Raw genomic sequence first — 23,682 nt, 5'->3', positions numbered from 1 at the left:
CAACGTAAAACTTTCAGGGGAAAAGCAGCTTTTGGGAAATAAAAGATTCAGAGAAACATGAAAGCCAGGCTTTGCTCCTCTGGTCCCTGGGCCGCTGATGCGAGATACGATAGAAACATAAAGAAGAAAAGTTACCTTCTGACTCGACAGGTCTTTCTTTAACCGGTCCAGCTCTTCCTGCTGGCTCTGGACCTGCAGCTGCATTTCGGAGAAAGGCTTGCTGGTGCCACCACTACCCGATGTCCCCTCGGCTGATGGGTCACCACTACTGTGACGATTTTTGTACGATCCAATCATGTCTTTCAAAGGGCGCTTTCCTTTGTAGGGAATGCGTCCAAAATCAAAGGGAAATCCTGAGCCAGTCACTCCTACATAAAAACAAAACTTGTTTTTTTTTTTGTGAGGAAGATCAGCCCTGAGCTAACATCCGATGCAAATCCTCCTCCTTTTGCTGAGGAAGATTGGCCCTGGGCTAACATCCGTGCCCATCTTCCTCTACTTTATATGGGATGCCGCCACAGCATGGCCTGAGAAGCGGTGCATCAGTCTGCACCCGGGATCTGAACCTGCGAACCCCGGGGCGCTGAAGCAGAGCACGTGAACTTAACCACTACACCACTGGGACAGCTCCCCAAAACTTGTTTTTTAAGTGCAGGCTAACTCTTCCCTTTGGAAACTACAATAACACACAGAAGCATCTCACCTATCAGCCTCCAAGGAGTTCTGCATTCATCAACTTGAAAACACCGGCAGGGAGATGCCTCTCTGCCCCCACCTCATTCTTGATAATAACCAGGCCTAAAATCAGAGATGATTCCCCCACTGGATCCTTCCTTATAAGACTCCATCATGTGGTCACTCTAAAAGAAAACCTTCTATTTGATTGCTCAATCTTTGCTCTAAAGTAAATGAAAAAAGGTAGACAGGTACATTGGCACTAATAAGGAATTTATGACAAAATTGTACTAATGCTAGTTTATTTTCCAAAATCTATTCTCAAAAGCTCGGTGTTAAACCTATATGTTCACATCACCATTTTCCCATTTCAGGTACTTGCAGGACCAAAGAGAACAGAGACACAGGCCAGGGAAGAACATGGGTGCTCCAAGCTCCCACAGCATCCTGAAAAACGACATCCCTTCCCCAGGGCCTCTTAGTGAGGATGGGCCCCCACCTACGAAGTTAGACAGTAGGTTCCAAGGGCAGGACTTAGAGACATACTAGGGATCCTTATTTTTTTGCTAATCTATCCTTAGTAAAAAAACAAAAAGAAAGTCCAAATGTATGTTTTAAATTGTAAACACAGGTTTTAAAGCATGACTGTATTCTCTTCTTTAAAAATAGGTATTTAAAAATATCAAGGGATCCAAATAAATTTTAGCGTAGATTAATTCAAATATATATTCAAAATATAAAGAGGATACACAAAAGAGTACACATATATAAATTCCATTTATATAGTTAGAAAACAGGCAAAACGAATCCATGCTGTTAGGAGGCAGGACAGTGGTTAGCCCTGGGGTGAGGGTGTAGTGACTAGAAGGGGGCTCAGGAATGGGGGTGGCTCCTGGAGTGCTGAGATTGTCTGTTTCTTTTTTTTTGGTGAGGAAGATCAGCCCTGAGCTAACATCCATTGCTAATCCTCCTCCTCTTTTTTCCCCAAAGCCCCAGTAGATAGTTGTATGTCATAGTTGCACATCCTTCTAGTTGCTGTATGTGGGACGCGGCCTCAGCATGGCCGGAGAAGCGGTGCGTCGGTGCGCGCCCGGGATCCGAACCCAGGCCGACAGTAGCGGAGCGCACGCACTTAACCGCTGAGCCACGGGGCCGGCCCTCTGTTTCTTCAACTAAGTGCTGGTTACATGGGTGTGTTCACTTTGTGAAAACTCATACATTTCTGACTGGGGGACTTTTCTGTATGTTCAACTTCAATTTAAAAGTTTACTTAAAAATAGAGGGTAAAAAATACAAGGAAGGGTGGTTCATTTCCCATAAATAGCATAGACAACAATTCTTGGGGCCATTACAGGAAATACCTATGAACAAGCAAGATCAAAGTCCAGAGACATCTTTGTCCCTCCATGTCTTTCACACAGGCTCCCTCTCAAAGGGATGAGGGACTGGGCAGAGGCTGAGAAGGCTGCTCCGTCGAGAAACTACTCTCCAGGGTGCTGGGAGTTTCTTGCCCTTCCCAAGTCCCTGAGTCGTCCTGATTCCTCCTTCCCAATCTTGCTCGCATTTATCCCTTCCATTTTATTCCTAGAATCTCTATGGAAGTAAGAGCCAACACCACTTATCTTCAATAATTCAAATCCCCAGCCCAAATCCCCTTCCTCCAGGAGGCATTCCCAGTTCACAAGGAGCCCCTCTCCTGGGTCCTCCCACTGGTTCTGCCATGCATTAGGTAATGAAGCATACTCAGCCTGGCCCCATTTTACACCAGGTTACACTGGGACGGTAGGGTTCCATACTACGATCCTGTGGAACACAGGTAAGCTCCCCCTCAAAGCCAGTCATGGCAGTCCTTTCCCAGGGGACAGAAGAAATATTTCCTTTAGTAAATACTCGCTCTCCCAGTAAAGATTTCCTAAAATCCTGCCTCCTATCCCTGCCAGCCCACGCTAGAATTAAGCATAAGGCAGAATTTCAAAATTGTTTATTGTTATTTTACATTTAAAACATCAATATTCCCTCAATGGATCAATGGATGTAGGATCATGAATGGCTGCTAAACAGATTAGGCAAAAGGCCAACGGAGAACTGTATGAATGGATTGGGCTGGCAACCCTAAATCCTGATCGATCTTAATATCACAAAAAGAGAGAAAACCAGACACGATGTGGTTCCAGACGTGATGCACCAGGAAATACACAGCACCCCTACCCCTCTAAAACAGTAGTCTTCTCATAATTAAAAGTTAACCCTGAATCTGGGCAGGCCTCTGCTCTAGCGACCAGTATACAGGAAATACAGAGATGAAGGAGGATGTTAAGTAACCCCACAGAAGCATAATTAGCAAAATCCAGAATGTGGGAAATTCCTCGGCACAAAGACCCTGTTTCTTCAACGAGCATGGCAAGGGAAAAGGAAGACAAAAAAAGACCAGGGAGCTGTTCAGACTGAAAGAGACCTAAGGAGACACAGCAACTAAATACACCTGCAGGCCTTATTAGCACCTCATGTGAACAGGCCGAATGTTGGCAGGCATTTATGGAACAATTGGGGAATTAGACAATAAAGATTTACTGTAACTGTTTTTAGGTATAATAATAAAGCTGTGGTCATAGTTTTTTAAAAAGAGTCATTATCTCTTAGAGACACATACTAAAATATTTACAGATGCAGTGGATTGATGTCTAGAATTTATTTTAAAATAATCCAGCTGATGGTGGTTGCAGGGAGGGGCAGGAGCTTAGATAAAGAGGAGATAAAGAGGAAATAAGAGAAGCCATAAGAATAGATTTGTGGAAGCTGGATGACGGGAACACCAGAATTCATGACACTATATATTCTACTTTTGTGTTCATTCCAAATTTCTATAAATAAAAAGTTGGTTTTTTTTAAATTAATATTTCCATAAACAGTACCATGACTTCCAGATGGTCTATCTCCTGAAAAAGTTTAAGAACCACACGACTGGACAGTTACTTATTTCCTGTAACATCTAATTTTTCAAGCTTACATGTTTTATCTCCCACAAAGAGAATGCAACTCCCATTGGGCCTTATGCTTCTAGAAAGACCTGCTACCAAAAGGTCTCCCAGGTCACTGGTGGGTAAGAGAGAACCCAGACTGGTGGAGAGAACAACAGACAACAGGAACATGTCTATACCTTTGTTTCCTTCAGGGACTGGCTTCTTCCTTTCTTCCTGTACCACAGACTCCTCCAGGTCCTTAGGGCTTGGGTCTAAAAGCTCCCACTCTTCATTGGTATAAAACACACTCTTCCGACTATCATTATGCCCTCTCCCAGGACGTAAAGAAGACATTGAATTTCTATTGGGCAAAAAGGAAATGTGGTATTTTAAAAAAACTGTAAAAGAAAATGTAATTTCACATATATAGGGTTGGCAAAAATTAAAAGATGTGATAATATCAAATGTTGGTGAGGATACGGAGAAACAGGAACTCTTCCACACTGCTGGTGGGAGTATAAATTGGTACTATTATCATGCAGAATAATTCAGCAACGTACAGTTAAGCTGAAGAGATGCCTACCCTAAGACCCAGCGTTTCCTAAACAAATTCTTGGGCAGTGCACAAGGAGACATAAACAAGAACATCCACTGCAGCACTATTCATATTAGCAAAGGAAAAGAAAAGCAACAACTGAAACTTCCATCAAGAGGAGAATAGATAAATAAACTGCAGCATATTCATACATTCAAATTCTATACATCACTTAAAATGAATTTACTCATTCAACAAATATTTATTGAGTGCCTACTATGTGCCAGGCACTATTCTAGGTGTTCAGGATAAGTCAGTGAACAAAACAAAGATTCTTGACCTTGTGGAATGTACATTCTAGCTAAAGCTACATGTATCATAGGGATAAATATTTTTTAAAATGCTGAATGAAAAAAGAAAGAAAATGGAAGAATGACATGTACAACATGACATTATTTTAAATCTTTAAGATAATACTATTAATAGATATTATCTATAGATATCTACATATGTAGTGAAACTATTAAAAAATCCATACATGAATGATAATTATCAAATACAGAATACTGGTTACCTCTGTAAAGGGCAAGAAAATAATGAGATCATGAAGAAGAGAGGGTTTGAACTGTATCTGTAATTTTTTTTTTTAATGCAGCAGAAATATGACAAAATTATACAGCTGGGTAGTGGCCGCCCAGGTAATCAATTCACTATATTCTATACTTGCCTGAGTGCTAAAAATATTTCATTAAAACTTTTAAAAACTAGCTTGAGATTTCTGCTTCCAATGAAGACAGAATAACAAGGACTGGATTTATAATCACCTGAAATAACTAAAAAACTGAACAAAATATAGGAAACAATGATTTTCAGATATTAGACATCAGAGAGGGAGAACACTTAAGATGAGCCCCACCACTGGCCAAGCACACTGCCTAGAGACAGTTTCCAGGCCACGGTGCAGGCAGGGGGAACCCAGGTGGAGCTCTGCCATGAGTTGATAAGAGTCGGGAATCCCAAGGCAGGTGGAGTTCACAGGGCATAGTACGAGAGAAGAGAGCTGTACAGAGAGCTGCAGAGATCTCAGAGTGTTCCCCAAGTCTCCAGCTGAGAACTATCAGGCTTGTGCATAAGAAAGCTATCCAAGAACAGGGAAAGAACCACCTGAGAGGAGCAGAAGGCACAATCCCTGAGGCTCAGCAGGGCCGGGAATAGTGTCTAGTCCCACCAGCCAGAGTGAAAAACCTCATGTCACGGAGCATCAGATAGAGTACTCAGAAAAAGGTTACTAACATCATCCCTAGATGAAAGGCTGTTCTCACTCCACCTAAAAAAGTTTAAAAGAGACATTCAAAAGTACCAAACTGTTTCTGAGTAATTAAACTACATTCCAGAATAAAGCGAAAGAATAGTTATAGGAATATAAAAAAAATTTAGCATCAGAAAGCTAAAACTCACACTATCGGCCATCCAATAAAAAATTACCAGGCATGCAAAGGAGAGGGAAAATACAACTCCGTAAGAGGAGAAAAATTAATAAATAGAAACAGACCCAGAAATGACAAATGATAAAGTTAGTAGACAAGGACTTTAAAAGTTATAACTGGGGTGGGCCTGGTGGCATAAGCAGTTAAGTGCGCGTGCTCCACTGCGGCGGCCCAGGGTTCACCAGTTCGGATCCCAGGCACGCACCGACACACCACTTGTTAGGCCATGCTGTGGCCGGCGTCCCATATAAAGCGGAGGAAGATGGGCACGGATGTTAGCCCAGGGCCAGTATTCCTCAGCAAAAAGAGGAGGACTGGCAGATGTTAGCTCAGAGCCGATCTTTCTCACAAAAAAAATAAAAAGTTATATCTGTTTCCCCATGTTTAAGAAGCTGGAAGAAAGGCTGAACATGTTAAATAGAGACATGGAAGATGATTTTAAAAATCCAAATCAAAACTTCTAGAAATAAAATACAACATTTATGATGAAAATACCCTGGATGGGGTTAACAGCAGATTAGACATTACAGAAGGAAAGATCAGTGAACTTGATGACACTAATAGAAACTATCCGAATAGAAACAAGAGAGAAAAAAGACAAAAGAAACGAAGGAAGGAAGGAAGGATCAATGAGCCATGGGACAACATTAAGCATGTAATAATGTCAATAATGGTCAACAATGGGGAAATTCAATGGGGAAAAGATAGCCTTTTCAAAATGTGGTACTAGAACAGGTTATCTATATGAAAAAAAAATAAACTTTTCAACCCTTACCTCACACTATACATAAAAATTACTCAAAATACATAAATGACCTAAATGTAAGAGCTAAAACCATTAAACTTCTAGAAGAAAACATGGGAGAAAATATTTTTAACACTGGTTAGGCAAAGATTTCCTATACAGCACACAAAAAACACAATCTATAAAAGATGAAAATGATAAAATGAACTTTATCAAGATTAAAAAGTTTATCTTCTTTGAAAAATATCTGTAAAACATAAATCTGACAAAAGGCTTGTATTCAGAAGATATAAAGAACTCTTACAACTCAATAATAAGAGGACAAACAACACGATTAAAAATTGAGTAAAAAATGAGAACTATTCTTCACAAAAGAATATATGCAAATGGCCAATAAGCACATGAAAAGATACTCAACACCACTAGTCACCAGGGAAATGCAACCTAAAACCAAAATGAACGACATTCACCACAATGGCTAAAGTTAAAAATGCTGGCAATGCCAAGTGCTGGGAAGGACGTGGAGCAACTGGAACTGTCACGTACTGCTAATGGGAATGCAGAATGGAGCAGCCACCTTGGAAAACAGCATGGTAGCATCTCATCAAGTTGAATATGCACTTAACTAAACGAAACAGCAATCCCAATCCCAGGTATTTACCCAAAAGCAATGAAAACATAAGTCTACACATAGGATTTGTATGTGACTATTCACAGCAGCATTATTCATAATAGCCACAAACAGGATAAAACCCAAAAATCCATCAACCGGTGAATGGATAACCAAATTGTGATATATCCATACTTAATGTATACTATTCAGCAATAAAAAGGAATGAAATATGAAAACACTCAACAACACAGATGAGTCTCAAAAAGATTATGCTAAGTGAAAGAAGATAAATACAAAAGACTACACACAGTATGATTCCATTTATATGAAATTCTTAAAAACGCAAAGCTACAGTGACAGAAAGCAGATCAGAGGGTGTCGGGGCCAGGGGTTAGGGGAGGGGATCAACTGCAAAGGAGCATGAACGAATTTTCTAAGGTGATGGAACTTGATTATGGAGGTGTTGACATGACTATGGATAATTTCTAAAATTCACCTGCCTGTACACCTAACACAGGTGAATTTATTGTAGGTAAATTATACCTCAATAAGGTTATTAACAAATAAAAAAGAGGAAGAAATGTGCATCATCTGCTGTTTCCTGAGGTCAACGAAAGGTAGGGGAAAAGGTGGCTTTATATCTAGTATGAGTCAGACAGATGGCATCCTCATGTAAAATAGTCATTTCCTAATGTTTGTTTTTTAAAGCATGATTGTTTTTGGCCTCATTTGAATTTCATTAAAGTGCTTTAAAAATTTAGAAGAATGCAGCGAAATTACTTAAAACATTTATGTTTCCATCACTCTATCATAATACACGCATGAGTGACTTTTTGCTAATTGTTTTAACAAGGAGTCGCCAGGAACCTGGCAATTACACCTGCTTATATGTTTATACCTGATATATGTTTTCTTACAGCTTATTTACTTGGGACCAAGAGGGAGTAGCAAATAAACAATGTAAAGCATCTTACATGTGCTATTTATTTCCCAAGTCTCTTCTAGAGCCTGGCAACTGTGCTCCCATCTTCACAGACAACTGCACAGAGGGACTCTTATCAATTCCCCACCATAACACAATGAGCAAGATAGTGTTGTGGCAAAGTCTGATTTTATAAAAATTATAGAATTGTGGGGAAAGCTATTTCAAAATAGTTGCTCAGGAAGAAAAACAAAACTCTCACAAATGCTTGACACGCTTTTGCTCATTTCTTTGACACAACTGTTCGTTACTTCGCTGAGCACTGGCACCACTGGGCCCACTACACTATACACTTACGGCAGGGTCTCAGAGTAGCCTTCACTCACATGTGGCATGTTACTACCATCACCATTGATGTGAGGAGTTAAATTCTCCTGGCCATTTGCCCTAGCCTTCAAACAGTGCCACTCTGCTCTGGTTCTTAAAGGGTGGACGGAGGAAGGAGAAGATATAAGGGAGCAGGAAGACCCAAACATGACCTGGGGAGAAAGAACAGCTGTTTAAATGATGCAGAACTTCCACACACCTCCCTTCCCTGAAACATGGTTACACTCTTTCCACCGTGTCTCAACGCCCACCGGTACAAAAGCCATGCTCTCACCTGTGGCTGAGAGACTGTGCCTTGGTGGGGGGACGTACCACCTGCGAAGCCTGGGATAATGAAGAAACGGGGATCGGGCTCAAATCGAAAGCCTCTTTAAGCCGAAACACTATAGGGCCAATCCCTGTTTCAGATCTTACATGGTGAAACCCAATTCTGTGATTGTGCAAGGGGGTCATTAGAGTACATACTTCAAAAGCACTCATCCTATCCACTCCACCCAGCAGGGCCTCTGCACTGACCAAGCATCCTGCCTGTGCACTCTTCTTGGAGTTCATGGCCAGTTTAAATGGGGGTTCTTCTCCAGGCTGACATTCCAGGCCATTCTTGGACAGTGCTCGCCCTCCTCTTGTTTGACAAACATTCTCGAGGGCCTTTTGTGTCCTCCCAGGCACCGAGCTGGGTGCCTGCTGTTTTGTTCAATAAACACTCAGCTACTCTGATCTGAAATGGAAAGTCAGGGGCCACCAGGCAGCCAAAGGCACCTTGACGGCTGCAGTGCTCAGCCTTAACTTTTTTAAATGAACACCAGCAATCTATATAATTAACAAGAAAACCTCTGTTTCCAAGTTTACATATTTCAGATCGATTTCTCACTAAAACTGTGATAATTTATTCAACAGTCATTTGAATTCTGATAATCAGCTAGAATTTTAGAAGTTGACAGAACTGCTGGGAAATGCCCCGTCAAATCCCTCCAGAGCTCACAGCTCCACAAACTACCTGCACAGCCCAGTTTTGGGGTTCTGCCACCACCCTGTCAGTGGTGGGAAGACAGGGGCAGGAGGAAAGCAGGCCACCACCAGGGCAGCCAATCGGCTCCGTCTCTCCCAACTACAAGCCCCATAAGGGAAACAAAAAAGTGGGGGGCCCCTCTGATGGGCAATAGCTATCCCATAAACACGATGTGGTGTTTCCTCTTCTACAAATCAATTCTTTTGGGTATATTCTCACAAGGACACAGAAATGTATGTACAAAGCTATCAGGACAATGTTATTTGAAATGTCAGAAAAGTAGAAATAACCAAAAGGGACTTGTAGGTGTGATTAAATCAAGGATCTTGAGATGGGGAGATCATCCTGGTTTATCTGAGTGGGCCCTAGACGTCATCACAAGTGTCCTTATAAGAGGGAGGCAGAGACAGATTTCACCAGAGAAGAGGAGCAGGCAATGTGACCAGGGAAGCAGGGATTAGAGTGATGGTGCTCCAGGCCGAGGAGTGCTGGCAGCGACCAGGAACGGATCTCCCTGGAGCTTCCAGAAGGAATCAGCCCTGCCGACACCTTGCCTTTAGCCCAGTGAGACTGATTTTGGGTTTCTGGCCTCTAACACGGTAAGAGAATGAATTTGTGTTATTTTAAGGCACCAAGTTGATGCTCATTTGTTATAGCAGCCAGAGCAAATGAATACAACCACTCTCCAATAAGCTACTGCCCTTCAAACCACGGACTTTGACTCTTTTTGTTAGAAGCCAAACTTCAGCAGGCATTCGAGTTTGGAACATCACATCTAAAGTTAAAATATATTTACTGCTGATATAATGACCTGGGACAGTAGTGCTGTCAGAGGCCCTCTCCAAAATATCCTATATGTTTAGGATGGACAGATGAATACACCATCCTTCCAATTCTGAAGACATTAGAGGAAACACCTAATAGAATGTGCACTGCCTCAGAAAAAACAAGCATCAAAGTAAAAATACTCTTACCACAGAACTTTCAGGCAGATCAGCTCTACAGGTTCCCCACTGCCCAAAGGAGACTACCCTACGCCTTCACGCTGGGCTTCCCTGGCTCTTCAGCTCCTCTTCTATCATCACCTCCACTCACTGCTCTAAGCTCCTGGCACATGAACTTGTGAACTCAGGAAACCCCGTTCTGGCTTCCATACCTTTGCACAGGCGAGTCTTTGCACATGCACCCTTTGGCAGGTGCCTCAACATCCTTCAAGTCCTAAGTCAAAACTGCCTTCATCGCAGAGCCTTCCCTCACCAACCTCCTCCCCCGCCCCCACCTCTTGCTGCGCCCAGGGAGGCAGTGCCATGCTGGGTTTAGCCCTCAAGTGCACCACGTGGTGCCTTGTGACAGATGGACTCCTTACCTGCCTGTCTTCCCTGAGGACTGTAAGCACCTCGAAGGCAGGGAGGAACCACCTCTTATCCAAAGGAACACTCCTAGCACCCGACCCACAGTGGAGACAGTGGAGGGAGGAGAGGAGGATGCAAAGGTGACGAGGAGGGAGCACCAGCTTACACAGCCAGGGCAGTGCTTCTCAAACTGTGGGTGGCGACCCATTAGCAGGCCATGAAATCAAATTAAGGAGTCATGAAATCAATTTTGAGGGTCATGATGAGAATTTAATACATTGGAAGAGAAAGTAGTACCTAGCTTTACTAGATGTAACAGTGACTATTTTAAGAAATTTCTGTTTCAGTTTTATGTGCTTATAAACAGTACACATTTATATACGAATGTGTATTATTTGCTCTGGGTTCCCAGTCAAAAGGTGAACAACACTGTGTTAGAAGGTAACCCCCTTCCCAGGAGGCCAGACGGTACCGAGAGGAAATATGGCCCCCGGCAGGGAAGAGAGCATGACACATGCAGATGGGTGCGGACAGTACCACCCACACTGTGTGTAGGCAGAGGACAGACAGGCGCCAAGCAGCAGAGGCAGAGAGTGTTTCTGCCCCTGGGAGGGTACTGAGTCCTTCATTCATCATTCGCTCCTCACCTGGGTTTTGGACACCCACCACACGCCAGGCCCCATGAGAGGTGCTGGGGAGACACTCGGCCAAGACAGACAAGGTCCCTGCCCTCGTGGAGCTCCCAATCTTGCAAGGGAGGTGGCCCACAAAGTACTCAAAGAAGTACAATAATTACAAGTGCAATAAGGGCTGTGAAGGAGAAGCACAGGGGTGAGGGGTGGGTGGAACAAGGCTCCCCTGAAAGGTGACCAGGAGTAACCAGGAGAAGACAGAGCCTCCTAGCAAAGGGACAGCCTGAGGCAGGGGCCTGTAGGGAAGACAGTGCACGTAAAGAATGGAAAGAAGCCAAGCAGGCCTGCAACAAATGAGATGAGCCTATTGGACCTTGAAGACCATGTTTAGCAGCACAGCCTTCAGCCTAAGGCAATGAGAAGCCTCTGAAAGGGTGGAGGTAGTGAAATGAATTGATTCAGGTCCCTGAGAGGAGGGTCCCTGCAACAGGTGGGCCCAGGACTGGCAGAGGATGCAGACAGGTCTCCCTTCCCAGGCCCCAACTCTAAATACAACAGGAGACGTAGGCCAATCGCTCCCTTGGGGGCCCTGGACAAGGGACCTAAGTTCTTCTGAGTCTCAGTTTCTCATGTTGAGTCAGATGACTACGCATTCTTGCCAGGGTTAAAGGCATCTGAGTCTATAAGCCAAGTTGTCGCTTCTCATGACTGCACTGATTTGCATGAAGCAGTGTCATGCAACAGTGGCCCCTGGAAGTATTCTGACAGAGTCGAGATCAAGGGGACTGCTGGGACAGAACTGCTGAACACAATCTCATGCTCCCCAAGGAGCTGTCAGAGAAGAGTGGGCGCTAATGCCAGCAAGGCACAGACAGCCTGGCCAACTTCCGCCATCACCAAAACTCCACAGGCCCAGAAGCAGGTCACCTTCCTTCATGCTTCCCTCTCCAGGAGGCTTGGCTTCTAAAACATCAGTGTGGGGCAGCAGCACGTTGAGTAAATTCCTCGTCTTTCTTGGCATAGACAGAGCTATGCCTTATAACAAGGAAAACCACAAATACCACGTTACAGCTACTGGGCATGAACGACTTCTCCAAATTCACCAAACATCTGGGTACCTGCTTCAGACTGGGCCAGGCCCTCTGCTACAAACTGGGGCTGAAGAGATGAGCCACCGGGCATGGTCCTAACAGTCTCCTGGGAACACCAGCCATGTACACAAATAACTATTCCTACCAGAGCTAAGGGGTCAAGAGGGAAGAAAAAACAAGGGTCAGAGCAGGGCCAGCTGCAGGGCCAGCTGCACAGCCAGCAGAACAGCTCTCAGACGCCAGCCTGGCAGGATAAGCACACCTGCCCAGCCAGTTCGGTCTTCACACCTACTTTGGAGAAAGGCACCTGACGGATAAAGAAGTGACGATCCACTCCACTTACTGGCTCAGTGGAGGCAGGAGCAGCAGAAGGACTGGATCGTGTAACTACCATTTACTGAGCGCTTACAATGAGCCAGACACTAAGCCGGGCAGCTCTTATTTATAACCTCACACTCACCCCACACCCCCGCCACCAACACACACCAGTATACCAATGGAGAATATAAAGCTCAGAGAAGTTAAGTAAGTGGTTCAACAACACAGAGCTAATGAGCAGCAGAGCTGCGATTCCAAAACCTAGGCTGACTGCAAAGAGCAGTAGCCACAGGGTGACCCCATTCCTGAACACAGGGAGGGCTAGACCTGGGAGCTGCTGGTCACACATCAGACACAGCTCAGCACCAGCGATGGACTCACAGTCCAGGCCCACAGAGCCACAGAGCCCTGCTCACTGCGGTCACATAACCTGCAGTATGGCTGCAGCCTAAGCACACCTCCCACGCACACCGTCTTGCTCAAACGCTGCACGGGCTCCAGGGCACACACTCACCAGGTTCTCAGGCATGTGCTTTCCCACTCTTGCTCACACACTCACATTCCCGCCCCTGAGCATGCACACTTACACACATGGACTGGCCAGAATTTCACAGGAGATCTAATTCTTTCATCTGAAGTGATCTGGACTGTTGGCAGGTTAATGAAAAAATTGGTTAGAGCAGGAAACCATTTAAAAGTAACTTAAAACAAATACATGCACCTAGAGAGGCATACGTGACTGGGTGCTGACTTGCCAGTCTCCTGACATAGGCCAGCCGAGGCCTCTTCCTCGTGTCTGGGGCTACTGACCCCACTTCCCTGTTATGTTTCTTGGATAAATCACATCCATGAGACATCGTCTAACTTTCCAAATTTGTTTTGCTTCTTTTTAAAAAGTAGAACAGCAACTTACAGTTGCAGAACAATCTAAGTATAGAATCTTTACAGGTTTTAACACTTTTTTTCTCCAATCTTTCACAACTGTGTCACCCACATCCTGACAGCAACTTTTTAGTGACTCACCTTACCAAAATTTCCCCAAGAGTTCAAGTTCTTTTTCATGGGAAAAACAATTCCTTTTTATAAGTTACAGATTTACTATTTCACTGAATTACATAACTACAATAACAAGTACAACAAGCATTAACTAGTCAGGAACAAACCCAGCTGACTCTTGGTGAGTTTGTGGCTGGCTGGTGGGAGCAGGGGCACAGGGCGCCCTGGAGTAGTACTTACTGAGTGTCAGGTGCTGCTCAAAGCAGTTTATCCACATTAACTCATCATCGCCATGTTGATCTTCTCTTATAATCCCCATTTTACAAATGGGAAACGGAGGCACACAATGTTAAGTAACTTACCCAAGTTACCCAGCTACTAAGTTGCAGAGCTGGGCACTGAACTCAGGCTGTCTGGCTCTTAATCACTACACCACACCGTGAGGGCACAGTTGATAGAAGACAATCCTAGCAACATTTAACCCTGAATGTACTCTGTCAGTAGTTACAAACAAAAGTGCCATGTGCTCACTTTCCTAGGGAGGATGCACCCTGATCACCCCAAGCTCAAGGACAACGAAAGCACCCAATGTTACAGGCCTATTTCCCTCTCATCTCGTTATTTAACATTAAGGGCAGACGAGACTAGTTAGGTATGAAAATATGGCAAATCAATAGTTTCCCAAATATGTTCTTTTGATGAAAGGTAGAAGGAACAATGGGCTCCAATCAAGGGACCTGGGTGCCTTTCAGCTCTCCACACACTCGCTGTGTCCCTTGAGCAAGTCACCTTACCTCTCTAAGCCTCAACTTTCTAGCCTGTCAAATGAAGGGACAGCTTGTCGGTGGCTTTCTAAGATTTCAGGAGCACAGCACCCCTTCGTTAAGGAGAAGGCTGACGGGCTGAAGCCGATGAAAGCAATGCTGCTCGAGTTGCAGGACCCTGGGGAGGCAGCCCCACCTCGCCTCCTCCCTGGCATCGTCCTCTGGGTGCTGGCAGACGAGTGGAACTGAATCAGACAAGGCAGGGCACACTGGGGGTGAAGGTCCTGGGTGAAAAGCAAGGTGCAGAATGGGGGGAACACACTGGCTCAGGGAGCGAGACTATGGGGAAACAGCTGCTCAAGGAAGAGACTCAAGTCAGACTGTAGAGAACCTCAGATGTCGGACCAAGGAGCTTGGAGCTGACCCCGCAGGCTGAGGAGTATCAGTGACGCTTCTGATGTGGGGTGACGACAGCAGCAGAACTGTCTGGAGATGAGAGAAGAGCAGAACATGGATGGATGGGAGTGAGCAGGACCAGGAGAGTGGGATTGCTGCAACAAGCCGGGAGGGGGGCAGCCAGGGCCCAACCCAGTGCTGTAGGATTCCTCATGAGGAATCTCCCTCACGAGGGCTACCCTGAGGTCTGGGTAGCACTGCCACATCCTATTCGGTTTCAGTATAAACCTAGGCCTCATCTTAAGAACTGACAACACAGAGAATTGATTTCTTTGTTAATCTGAATTCAACCATAAAGGTACAAAAGAGAAAGAGGCCACTTTCTGAAACAGCGTGTCCCTGTATGTGTGGTAGTTTCTATGGCCACCCTACTCCCACCCTGAAAACCCAGGGGACCACCTCTGGAGCTCAGCTGGCCAACTGCATACTGACCACTGCACTGGGCCATACAGGAGAGCAAAGAGGCTTCCAAGTCCCACAATGCATGGCCACTACAGCCTTCCTACTAATGCTCATCATCTAATCTAAGCTGAGGCTCCTAACTAAGGTTCTGCGGCCACCAAGTGGATTGCTTCAAAGAATAGTAAAAACACCTCCACACTCAAAGAACTCCTACAACTCAATAATAACAAGACAACATGCACCATTTCCAGTTCTGCATCTAAGGAGCCCCTCTGTACTAACTACAAGTAAAAAGCTGAACAGACTGAAAAGTAAACAACTCTCCTTGGATCCATAAGAGAAGGGAAGACACAGGGCAAATCGCTGCCCCAAGATTGGAGAGAGACAGGCAAACATGGGGAGACGCACCTTCCTGGAGCAGAGACACACTAGTGGAACCAGGGCTGGGCAAGAAAAACTACTGTAACTGACGAGCTGCTGGAGGCTGAGTGCAGACAACTGAGCTAAAAACTCCAGGGGACCCAGGCATGAGGGGCTCCCACAACATAGTGAGATTTACCCCCAGGAGCTCCACCAGTCCCATAGTACATATCAGAGAAAAATCTCCCCAGGCTTCTGGCAGGGAGAGGGGAAAAGGAACCATGTTTAAATACTCCAGAGCACGCTGTTCTTAAAAAGACCTGCCTTCAGGGGAAATTAGTTAACCAGAGCCTAACCTGCTGGGGCATTATCAGAGCCTAATGACCTGGGGGAGGGGAAATACCCAACTCCAGCCCCCTCTAGCCATCCTGTGAGAAACACTTGTGAAGTTCAGAGTCCAGAGGGACAGGCTCACTGAAAGACTGAGAGGCAATCACAGGACTATAGACCACTTCCCCTCCCCCACACCTCACCACCACATCACTAAAGGCCTATTTACAGCAGTCCCTCTTACCTAGTACATCATGTCCAGCTATCAAGAAAAAATTACACGAATGGCAACTAGATTATTGGTGAACACAATGCAGTCTATACAGAAATCAAAATATAATGATGTACACCTGAAATTTATATAATGTTATGAACTAATGTGACCTCAATAAAAAAAAAAATTACAAGGCACACCAAAAGGCAAAAAGCACAGTTTGAAGAGACAAAGCAAGCATCAGAAGAAGACATGGCAGGGATGCTGGAATTATCAGACCAGGAATTTAAAACAACTATGATTAATATTCTAAGGGCTCTAATTGATAAGGTAGACAGCATACAACACAGATGGACCATGTAAGCAGAGATGGAAATCATAAGAAAGAACCAAAAAGAAGTGCTGGAAATAAAAAAAAAACTGCAACAGAAATGAAGAACGCCTTTGATGGGCTTTTTAGTAGAATGGATACAGCTGAGGAAAGAATCTCTGAGCTAGAGGACAGATCAATAGAATCCTCAGAAACCAAAACACAAAGAGAAGCAAGACTGGGGAAAAAAAAAAAAAAACAGAACAGAATAACCAAGGACTGTGGTACAACTGCAAAAGGTATAAGATATGTGTAATGGAAATACCAGAAGGAGAAGAGAGAAAGGAACAGAAGAAATACTTGAAACAATGACAGAAATCATTTCCCCAAATTAATGTCAGATACCAAACACAATTTCAGGAAGCTGAGAACACCAAACAAGATAAATGCCCCAAAACTATACCTCAGCATACCATTTTCAAGTTACAGAAAATCAAAGATAAAGAAAAAACTCCTGAAAGTAATCAGAGGGAAAAAATACACCTTATCTATAGAGGAACAAAGATCAGAATTACATACGACTTCTCAGAAACCATGCAAGCAAGAGAGTGGAGTGAAATATTTAAAGTGTGAGAGAAAAACCTACCAACCTAGAATTCTGTACCCTTCAAAATTAGCCTTCAAAGGCTAATTAAGGAGAAATAAAGACTTTTCTCAGGCAAACAAAAATTGAGGGAATTGGTTGCTAGTAGACCTGCCTTCCAAGAAATGTTAAGTTCTTTAGAGAGAAGGAAAATAATACAGGTCAGAAACTCAGATCTGACATAAAGGAAGGAGAAGCATCAGACGGAATAAGTGAAAGTAAAATAAAAACCTTTATTTTTGTTTGTTAACAGTTTGTTCAAAACAAAATTAACAGTCTGTTCAAAATAATAATACCAACAATGTATTTAACTATGTATGCTATGTATACATATGCTTATGTATGCCTTATGTATAAGTAAAATGAATGACAGCAATGATACAAGGAAGGGGAGGAAGGAATCAGGATTATTTTGCTGTTATAAGGTACTTGCATTACCTGTGAAGTGGTATAGTGTTATTTGAAAGTGGACGTGGATTAGTTGTAAATGTAACTGCAAACTCTAGGGCAACCACTACAAAAAGCAAAGTATAATTGATATGCTAAGAAAGGAGAGAAAATGGAATCATATAAATGCTCAATTAAAATCACAAAAGGCAGAAAAAGAGTAGAAGACAAAAATAGGAACAAATAATATGGGCAACACATAGAAAACAGTAATGAATATGGCAGATATTAATCCAACTATATAAATAATCACTTTGAATGTCAATGGTCTAAACGCAGCAATTAAAAGACAGAGATTGTCAGAGTAGATAAAAAAATGACCCAACTATATGTTGTCTACAAGAAACCCACTTTAAATATAAAGACACATATAGATTAAAAGTAAATGGAGAAATACTGGGGTCAGCCCAGTGGTGTAGTGGTTAAGTTCATGCACTCCGCTTCGGCAGCCTGGGGTTCACAGGTTCAGATCCTAGGCACAGACCTACGCACCGCTTATCAAGCCATGCTGTGGCAGGTGCCCCACACATCAAGTAGAGGAAGATGGGCACCGATGTTAGCCCAGGGCCAATCTTCCTCAGCAAAAAGAGGAGGATTGGCAACAGATGTTAGCTCAGGGCTAATCTTCCTCACCAAAAAAAAAAAAAAAAAAAAAAAAGTAAATGGAGAAACATATACCATGCCAACACTAATCAGATGAAAGCAGGAGAGTTATATTAATTTCAGACAGAGCAGATTTCAAAGTAAAAGATGTTATCAGGGATAAAGTAGGGCATTACATAATGATAAACGTGTCAATTCTCCAAGAAGACATAATAATTCTTCATGTATGCACCTAACTACAGAGCATCAAACTATGTGAGGCAAAAACTGATAGAAGTGCAAGGAGAAAGACATGACTCCATATCATAGTTGGGGACTTCAACACCCTTCTTTCAGAAATGGACAAATCCAGCAGGCAGAAAATCAGTAAGGATGTAGTTGAACTCAACAACACCATCAATCATCTCGATATAATCAGCATCTATAAATTACCTCATCCAACAACAGCAGAATACACATTTTTCTCAAGCTCACATGGAACATTCACCAAGAAAGACCACATACTGGGCCATAAGACATACCTCAACAAATTTAAAAGAATAGAAATCATACAATCTCTGCTTTCAGACCACAATAACAAATCAGTAACAGAAAGATAAATCGATAATCCCAAAATATGTGGAGATTAAACAACACAGTTCTAAATAACACATGGGTCACAGAAGAAATCCCAAGAGAAATTAAAAAATATTTTGAACTAAATGAAAATATCAAAATTTGTAGGATGCAGCAAAAGCAGTGCTTAGAGGAAAATTTATAGCACTGAATATCTATATTAGAAAATAAGAAAGACCTAAAATCAATAATCTAAGTTTCCACCTCAGGAAACTAGAAAAAGTGGAGCAAATTAAACCCAAAGTAAGCAGAAGAGAAGAAATGAGAATTAGAGCAGAACTCAATGAAATTGAAAACAAGAAATCAACAGAGAAAATCAATAAAACCAAAAGCTGGTTCTTTGAAAAGATCAATCAGTTTCACAAGCCTCTAGCCAGGCTAAGGGAAACAAAAAGGAGAGGACACAAATTACTAATATAAGAAATGAAAGAGGGGATATCATTACAGAGTCCATGGAAATTAAAAGGATAATCAAAGAATACTACAACAACTTTATGCTCACAAATTTGATAACCTTGATGAAATGGACCAATTCCTTGAAGGACACAATCTGCCAAAACTCACACAAAAAGAAATAGATGATCTGAACAAATCTATGTCTATTAAAGAAACTGAATAACCTTCCAAAACAGAAAGCACCAGACCCAGATGGGTTCACTGGTGAAGTCCATCAAACATTTAAGGAAGAAATTATACTAATTCTCTATAATATCTTTCAGCAGAGAGAAGCAGAGGGCACACTTCCTTCCTATGAGGCCAGCATTCCCCTAATGCCAAACCAGACAAAGACATTACAAGAAAACTACAGACCAATGTCTCATGAACGTAGATGCAAAAATCCTCAAAAAATATTAGAAAATCAAATCCAACAATGTATAAAAAGAATTACACTCCACAATCAAGTGGGATTTATCTCAGATATGCAAGACTCATTCAACATTCAAAAATCAATTAATGTAATCCATCACATAAACAGACTAAAAAAGAAAACTCACATAATCATATCAATAGATGCACAAAAAGCATCTCACAAAATCCAACATCCATTCATGATAAAAACGCTCAATAAACTAGCACTAGAGGGAACTTTCTCAACTTGATAAAGACTATCTACAAAAACCTACAGCTAACATCAAACTTAATGATAAGAAACTCAAAGCTTTCCCACTAAGATTAGGTACAAGGCAAGGATGCCCCCTCTTACCACTCCTTTTCTTTTTTTTTTTTTTTTGTGAGGAAGATTAGCCCTGAGCTAACATCTGATGCCAATCCTCCTCTTTTTGCTGAGGAATATCCATGCCCATCTTCCTCTAATTTATATGGGATGCAGCCACAGCATGGCTTGACAAGCAGTGTGTCAGTGCGCGCCCAGGATCTGAACCTGCAAACCCCGGGCCACCGAAGCAGAGCGCGTGCACCTAACCGCTACACCACCAGGCCGGCTCCTCATCACTCCTTTTCAACAACATACTGGAAGTCATTGATGATGCAGTAAGACAAGAAAAGGAAATTAAAGGTACACAGATTAGGAAGAAAGATGTAAAACTGTCTTTGTTTGCAGATGACATGATCATCTACGTAGAAAATCTGAAAGAACTGACCAAAAAACTCCTGGAACTAATAAGCAATTATAGCAAGATTGCAGGATACAAGGTTAATATACAAAAGTCAATTGTTTTCCTATATACTAACAATAAACAAGTGGAATTTGAAATTAAAAACAATATCGTTTACATTAGCACCCAAGAAAATGAAATACTTAAGTATAAATCTAACAAAAAACATATAAGATCTATATGAGGAAAACTACAAAACTCCAATGAACAAAATCAAAAAAGAATGAAATAAGTGGAGAGATAGTGGGCTGGCCCGGTGGCTTAGCGGTTAAGTACGCGCGCTCCGCTACTGGCGGCCGGGTTCGGATCCCAGGCGTGCACCGACGCACTGCTTCTCCAGCCATGCTGAGGATGCATCCCACAAACAGCAACTAGAAGGATGTGCAACTATGACATACAACTATCTACTGGGGCTTTGGAGAAGGAAAAAAAGGAGGAGGATTAGCAATAGATGTTAGCTCAGAGCCGGTCTTCCTCAGCAAAAAGAGGAGGATTAGCACGGATGTTAGCTCAGGGCTGATCTCCCTCACAAAAAAAAAAAAAAAAAAAAAAAGGCGAGATAGTCCACGTTCATGGATAGGAAGACTCAATATTGTCAGGATGTTAGTTCTTCCCAACTTGATCTACAGATTCAATGCAATCTCAATCAAAATCCCAGCAAGTTATTTTGTGAATATCAACACAATGATGTTAAGTTTATATGGAGAGGCAAAAGACCCCAAATAGCCAACATAATACTGAAGGAGAACAAAGTTGCAGGACTGACACTACCCAACTTCAAGACTTTCTATAAAGCTACAGTAATCAAGACAGTGTGGTATTGGTGAAAAGAAGAGACAAATATATAAATGAAACAGAATAGAGAGCTCAGAAATAGACCCACATAAATATACTCAACTGATTTCTGACAAAGGAGCAAAGGCAATACAATGGAGCAAAGAGAGTTGTTTCAACAAATGGTGCTGGAACAACTGGACATCCACGTGCAGAAAAATGAATCTAGATACAGACCTTACACCCTTCACAAAAAATGGATCATAGACCTAAACGTAAAATGCAAAACTATAAATATCCTAGAAGATAAAATAGGAGAAAACCTACATGACTTGGGTATCGTGATGCCTTTTTAAATACAATACCAAAGACATGCTCTATGAAAAAGTAACTGGTAAGCTGGACTTCCTTAAAATTAAAAATTTTTGCTCTGCAAAAGACAAATCAAGAGACTAGACAACAAGCCATAGACTGGGAAAAAGTATCTGCAAAAGACACACGTAATAAAGGACTGTTATACAAAATATACAAAAAACTCTTAAAACTCAGTAATAAGAAAACAAACAACACAATTAAAACATGGCCAAAAACCGTAACAGACACCTCACCAAAGAAGATATAGAAATGGCAAATAATAATATGAAAAATGCTTCACGGGGCTGGCCCCGTGGCATAGCGGTTAAGTGCGCACATTCTGCTCCTGGCGGCCCAGGTTCGGATCCTGGGTGCGCACTGATGCACCATGTCGCTCATCAGGCCATGCTGTGGCGGCATCCCACATAAAGTGGAGGAAGATCGGTGCGGATGTTAGCTCAGGGCCAGTCTTCCTCAGCAAAAAGAGGAGGATTGGCACGGATATTAGCTCAGGGCTGATCTTCCTCACAAAAAAAAAAAAAAAGCTTCACATTGTATGTCATCAGGGAAATGCAAATTAAAACCACAATGAGATACCACTCCACACCTATTAGAATGGCCAAAATCTGGAAGAGTGACAACATGAAATGCTGGTGAGGATGTAGAGCAGCAGGAATTCTCATTCACTGCTGGTGCAAAGACAGTTTGGTGATTTCTTACAAAACTAAACATAGTCTTACCATATGATCCAGCAATCATGCTCCTTGGTATTTACCCAAAGGAGGTGAAAACTTATGTCCACATAAAACCTGCACACAGATGTTTATAGCAGTTTTATTCATAATTGCCAAAACTTGGAAGCAATCAAGATATCCTTCAATAGGTGCATGGATAAATAAACTGTGGTACATTCAGGCAATAAAAAATTATTCAACACTAAAAAAAATTAGCTATTAAGCCATGAAAAGATATGGAGAAAAAAAAAGATGGAGGAAACTTAAATGCATATTACTAAGTGAAAGAAACCAATCTGAGAAGGTTATATACTGTATGATTCCAACTATATGGAATTTTGGAAAAGGCAGAACTATGGAGGCAATAAAAGATCAGTGGCCCCTTGGGGGGCCGGCCCAGTAGCCTAGTGGTTAAGTCCGCGTGCTCTGCTTTGGTGGCCCGGGGTTCGGGAGTTCAGATCCCAGGTGAGGACGTGCACACCGCTTGTCAAGCCATGCTGTGGCACGCATCCCACATATAAAGCTGAGAAAGATGGACACGGATATTAGCCCAGGGCCAATATTCCTCAGCAAAAAGAGGAAGATTGGCAACGGATGTTAGCTCAGGGCTAGTCTTCCTCAACAATAACAAAAAAAGATCAGTGGTTGCCAGAGGTAGGGATGGGAATGAAATAAACAGGCAGAGCACAGAGGATTTTTAGGGCAATGAAAATACTCTGTATGATATAATAATGATAGATATATGTCATTATATGTTTGTCCAAACCCATAGAATGTACAACACCAAGAGTGAACCCTAAGGTAAACCATGCACTTTGGGTGATAATGATGTGTTAGTGTAGATTCATCCTTTGTAAAAAAATGTACCATTCTGAAGAATGATGTTGATAATGGGGGGGGATGGTATGCATGTGTGGGGCAGGAGGTATACGGGAAATCTCTGTACCCTCATCTCAATTTTATTGTAAACTGAAAATGGCTCTAAAAAAATAGTCTTTAAAAAAAAAGACAATGCAATTAAAAAACAGACAAAGGATCTAAATAGATGTCTCTCCAAAGAAAATATACAAATGGCCAATAAGCACATGAAAAGTTGCTCAACATCATTAGTCATTAGGGAAATGCAAATCAAAACCACAAGATACCATTTCACACCCACTAGGATGGGAAGGATCAAAAAGTCAGATAATAAGCGTTGGAAAGGATGTGGAGGAAATGTAACCTTCATACACTGCTGGTGAGAATGTAAAATGGTGCAGCCTTCTGAAAAACAGTTAAGTAGCTCCTCAAAAGGTTAAACACAGAATTACTATATGAGCCAGCAATTCCACTCCTAGG

The 23,682-nt window shown here is 42.5% G+C and overlaps 1 protein-coding gene across 3 annotated transcripts in view; it reads right to left on the bottom strand.

Annotated features, from left to right (window-relative positions):
- Positions 1-23,682, bottom strand: part of TBC1D2B (TBC1 domain family member 2B) — a 91,161-nt gene that overhangs the window by 35,785 nt on the left and 31,694 nt on the right. For all 3 annotated transcript variants that reach the window (XM_004422032.3, XM_087428777.1, XM_087428778.1), the window contains 2 exons: positions 3,833-3,996; positions 136-368 (listed from right to left, as the gene is read on the bottom strand). In XM_004422032.3, the coding sequence (XP_004422089.3) occupies positions 136-368; positions 3,833-3,996 (397 nt within the window). The remainder of the gene's footprint in view (positions 1-135; positions 369-3,832; positions 3,997-23,682) is intronic.

The sequence above is a fragment of the Ceratotherium simum genome, chromosome 3 (genome assembly GCF_057802395.1).
Source record: "Ceratotherium simum simum isolate JZ-2026a chromosome 3, ASM5780239v1, whole genome shotgun sequence".
Taxonomy (NCBI): Eukaryota; Metazoa; Chordata; class Mammalia; order Perissodactyla; family Rhinocerotidae; genus Ceratotherium; species Ceratotherium simum.
Note: the sequence above shows the minus strand (reverse complement) of the source record. Positions and strands in the feature narration are given on the sequence as shown.